Source organism: Tupaia chinensis, unplaced genomic scaffold, assembly GCF_000334495.1.
Source record: "Tupaia chinensis unplaced genomic scaffold, TupChi_1.0 Scaffold000279_1, whole genome shotgun sequence".
NCBI lineage: Eukaryota > Metazoa > Chordata > Mammalia > Scandentia > Tupaiidae > Tupaia > Tupaia belangeri.
This window is the reverse complement of record NW_006159762.1, coordinates 787935-792526: the sequence shown is the minus strand read 5'-3', so window position 1 is coordinate 792526 and position 4592 is coordinate 787935. Positions and strand designations below refer to the sequence as shown.

Below are 4592 nucleotides of genomic sequence, written 5' to 3'. Positions count from 1 at the left end.
CGGTAGGGGGCAGCAAGTGGTGTGGGCATGGGACTCCTACGTGGCTGACTGTGGTTCAAGTCTCGGATCTGGTGGCTTGCTTTCTCACTTTCTCTCAATCTGTCCCTCTGGTCAAATTAAAAAAAGAAAGAAAGTTAAATCTAAAAAAAAAAAAAAATGAGAACTTTTTTTTTTTTTGAGAGAGATTTTTGCTATAGGGTGTATGTGCCCACCAGAGAGCTACAAAGAGAAGAAAGCAAAATCACTCCCCCAGGGAGGACAGCTATGCACAATCCCTTCTCCTCCATTCTCTTCTCAAGATCTTGGGCATGCACACTCACACATACCTGGCTTGAGTTTTAAGTTGCCAGGTCTAGGACTCCAACCACGGTCCACTACATGAGTCCAATGACATTACCTCTACACCATCTGCTGGTCCTGCCCCCAAAGAATTCTGATACGTTCCGCTTTGGTCATATCCCACATCCCTCTGGAGTGTTGGGGCCAAGGCCCACCCTCACTCCTCAATGTCATCCTACTGCTATCTTCAAGATCAGAATACCTGATCTCTTGAGATTTGTCCCTCTAGCGGCTCACCAGGGCTTCCCGCCTTTCTTCCTGAGCACTCCCAGAGTGCTCCTTAGTACCATGGGTGCTTTGCCTAGGCCTGGATCTCCTCACCTTCATATCTGAAAGAAGCTGCAGACCATCTCCTGGCCTATGGCAGCTGATGGCCAGGTTGCAGAAGGTCTGCATGTTGGGGACGATTCCCCTCTTTGCCAGGACTGGGAGCAGCGCCTGTGGAAACAGATATGGCATCACTGTAACCAAAAGACCACCAGCCCCGGCAAGAGCAAAGGCCAAAGCCCTGTTCAGAGGCCTCGCTGCTCCCTCTGTGGCCTATACTGTGCCACTAGCTTCAGCCTGGCATTCAAGGCAGGACTTCCTCTCCAGCCTACCTCCCAGGAACCAGCTCCCCAGAGCTCAACCTCTGTGTATATGTACCCTGACTCCTACTTGTCTGAAACACCCTGCCCACCTTTCCTGTGAATGCCCTTCATAACCCTACCCCTCTCACCTACTGCTACAAGCTCCTCTGCTGGCCAGCCCTACACTTGGTCCTTCAAGAGCCAGGGACCTTCTAATCTCTCAGTTTAGAGCAGGCCAAAAAGCTGATTCCAGTAATGTGCTGGCTGAGGGAGCTGCCCTCACAGCCTGGCCATGTCATGGAGAGTCCCCGAGAAGGACCCCTCCATATTTAGCGTGTCCAGAGGGAGGTGTGCTCTATACAGTGGCCCTGAAGGTAAGTCTCTCACTTTCAACCCACATATGCCCAGGGTAGTGTTTCTGGCAAAAAAAAAAAGGTAACACATAACATTCTGTTGTATGAACAGACAAAAATCCAGTAAGTGCCCAAACATCCCCTTCTGTGACATGGGGGAAGCTACATACCACATGCCTCCTGGTGTGACTAAGGTAAAGAAACTAACTGATGTGAAGCTCTCAGAAGAGCATCTAGCAAAGAGGAAGTACAATGCTGGGGGCATGTAAAAGTGAGAACACTTAGTACCATAGGGGGACCCTGAGAGACTCCTCCTCGGGTAAATTCTCAGTCTCAGCTGAGTGACACCTCAGCCACATTCCCTGTAGCACCTATACCCCTACTAGGGTTTCTGCCTTCTCCCTCATCTGTGACCTCCATGAGGAAGGTCTGGCTAGTTCGCTGTTCCCTCAAGGCTTGAGGGCAAGGGTCTCAGTAACCACATCCCCCAAGGAATGACTGACAGGCCTAGAACAGGAATTACAGACATGTCTGCTGCCAATGGCAGGCCAATGACAAACCAGGCATGTGGGCCAGACTCCACAGTGCAGAGGTCAGAAGAGGGAAGGGGAGGAGGGTTCCCAATGAGAGCCCAATGCCTATCTCCAAGCCCCTTACCTTTGCACCCTTTAGGTCTCCCAGCTTGCTCTTCTTCCTCACCAATGTGTTGAAGAATGTCACATCAGCCTCCACCTGGTGCGTATCCAGGGTGGCTAGCAGTGAAGCCTCCGCAGAGCTCCCAGGCTCCACCATCTCAGCCAGCAATGTAAGGGTTCTGATGTTTGGCTGCAGCCCATGCTCTGCCATCTTGCCCAGGAAGCCTTCCAGGCCTCCCATCAAGGCCAGCCGGTCTGCTGGTGTGGTCACTGTCCCAAAAGAGACCACAGCCGGTGAGATGGTCCCGGGCATCAGGAGGTTGGCCTGTAGTTCCAAGGAAGGTGGCTCCGGGACTACAGGGGTAAGGGCTGTGGTGTGGTCAGGCTCTGCAATGCTTTCTACTTTAGGTTGGGCCCTGCTGGGCACTTTGACCTCCCGAGGCTCTGGAGGACCCTCCAATGCCTGAGAAGGTTCCAGAAACAGCTTCCTCTCCAGGGATTCCACATGTAGCTTGACTAACATGCCATCGCTTGCCCCAGCCTGAGTGTTCTTCCTTGTCCACTGCTGCCGTCGTCTGCCTGCTGGGGGCTGGAGCAGGACTGTCTCCTCCTTGGGTCTCAGAAGCAGCTCTGAAGCCACCTCTGGGTTCCCCAGGCCACAGTCCCGAGCTGCAACCAATAGTAGGTTGTAGCCATGCTGGCTCGGCTTGAGCCCCAAATTCAGCATCAGCCTCCACACCTGCTCAGGGACAGACAAGCATCAACTTCATGCTCCCACCTCAGAAGAGCCTTCAGTAAAGGAGGGCACTGGAGGTTGGCAGGCAGGTCAGCAAATGCAAAAGGTATAGAAAGAAGCGGGGAAAGGAACCTACCAACTCCAGGCTTGGGCAACTAAGAATGTTCAGGATTTGGGGGAGGCCTCCCATCCTTTCTCCAGTTCATGCCAGAATTGTTCCAACAGTCTTATCCCTCTACCCTCCCAGGATCACTGAACCAGGGATCTGTGCCCACCTTCTCTGTGTGTTCACCTAAGGAAGTGACAGCCAGAGAGGCTAAGTTCTGGGAGAGTCTAGACAGACCTTGAAGGCTAGGGTTCAGCAAAATCTCTGGGGTCTGAGGCTTAGCCACTTGGACTTCCTTGAGAGTTGGCACGGAGTGGTACAGGGTTGAGTGGAGAGAGACTTGGAGCCAGCAGAGCATGGTGGTGGAGAAAGGCAAGCTGCAGCCAATGCTCTGCTCTCCCATCATGAGCTATGGATTCCAGAGTCTCTGTCTCCTCACAACCTGTTTCCTCATGAGCTGAGATTGTTCTCATTTCTGCAGCACATGTCTGGTACATTCAGTGTGCAATCAACAAATGCAGTCCTGACACTCACTATGACTGTGCCATTTCTTAAATGCCACCCAGGCTCAACAGGATCCATACTAAATATGGAACCAGAAGCACGTACCCAATGTCTTCCCCCACCAGACATGAGCATGCAGATGGGACAAGGGTGGAGGGGTTAGGCTCACAATGGGCAAACTGTGGGCTGTGGCTTAAGGGCAAGGGTCTCAGCAGCCATCCCCCCAAGGAATGGCTGACAGAATGGAGGTTTGGCAGGGACATAAACTCTGTCCCCTGGAAGCAGAGTGTGGTAGCAGGGATTCACAGCTCTAGAGTCATGGGGACTTTCAAGTCCCAGCTGTGCCACTTGGTGGCTGTGGGACCTTAGGCAGGTTACTTAACTCTTTGAGCCTAGATTCCCTTACCTGTAAAATGGGGCTAATGGTGCCCAGCTCAAGCAGTTTAGCAAATACACAGCAGTAACTGGACTATTAGCATGATACGTTACTTCTAGCTAGGACAGATCTAGCCAAGTAGGGAGAACTAGATCGTGAATGGTTTTCACCATTAAGAAGCTTGCTGATGGCCAGAGGATAGCAGGCCAGTGGCGACTACCTCCAGGGAGTCTGTAGGCAGGTAGGCACTTGGTCCAGGGCTGCCCAGATTACGAGACTCAAACTGTGCAAGATCCACCTAGGATCTTGCTGTAATGTAGATTTGGACCCACGAGGTCTGGGTGGGATTCCTACATTTCTGGCCAGGTCCCAGGGTAGGTGGATGCTGTTGGTCTGTGGCCCACACTCAGCGCTGGAGGGCTCAGGTCTTACTACCTCTGAGAAACTTCATGAAAGCATACGTGGTACCAATGCTAACACTAACTCCCCACCTGATAAGAGGGATTATCTCTGGGGGTCTAAGGTGGGATTAGAGCAGTGTGTTCAACTTTGACATCTGTGAGAATCTTGAGCGGCACCAGCAGAGATACTGAGTTTAGGGGACAGGGCTGTAGGGTGGATTAAACAAATATTGCAGGTGAGCATGCTGCAGGCATTCAGGGACTATAAGTTTAGTGGGTCTGTGCTCTCTCCACAGAAGGCTGCCTGAGGATGACTATGCCCATACTTAAGAGGCAGCCTTAGCACCTCCGCAGGTTCCTCTCCCTGCCAGCCACAGTGGTTGCTGGGAAGGCCAAAAGATCATAGGTATAAAACAAGACCAGCATAGGAAAGTAGCAGGTACCCATGAAATGCAGACAAAACCATAATTCTATAGCGCTGGGAGGTGTGTGGGGCAAGCAGGGCAGGAGGGACAGACCTGAAGGGCACATCGGAAGCCTTTCTCCTTGTCCTGGATACAGCCCATCAGCAGG

General features: G+C 52.2%; 1 protein-coding gene across 4 annotated transcripts in view; it reads right to left on the bottom strand.

The window, feature by feature from the left end:
* The window catches only part of PTCD1 (pentatricopeptide repeat domain 1), a 21084-nt gene that overhangs the window by 4240 nt on the left and 12252 nt on the right, over window positions 1–4592 (bottom strand). For all 4 annotated transcript variants that reach the window (XM_006150158.3, XM_006150159.3, XM_014588460.2 and 1 more), the window contains exons 6-8: window positions 4538–4592; window positions 1919–2635; window positions 661–777 (exon numbers count right to left, since the gene is read on the bottom strand). In XM_006150158.3, coding sequence (XP_006150220.1) covers window positions 661–777; window positions 1919–2635; window positions 4538–4592 — 889 coding nt within the window. The remainder of the gene's footprint in view (window positions 1–660; window positions 778–1918; window positions 2636–4537) is intronic.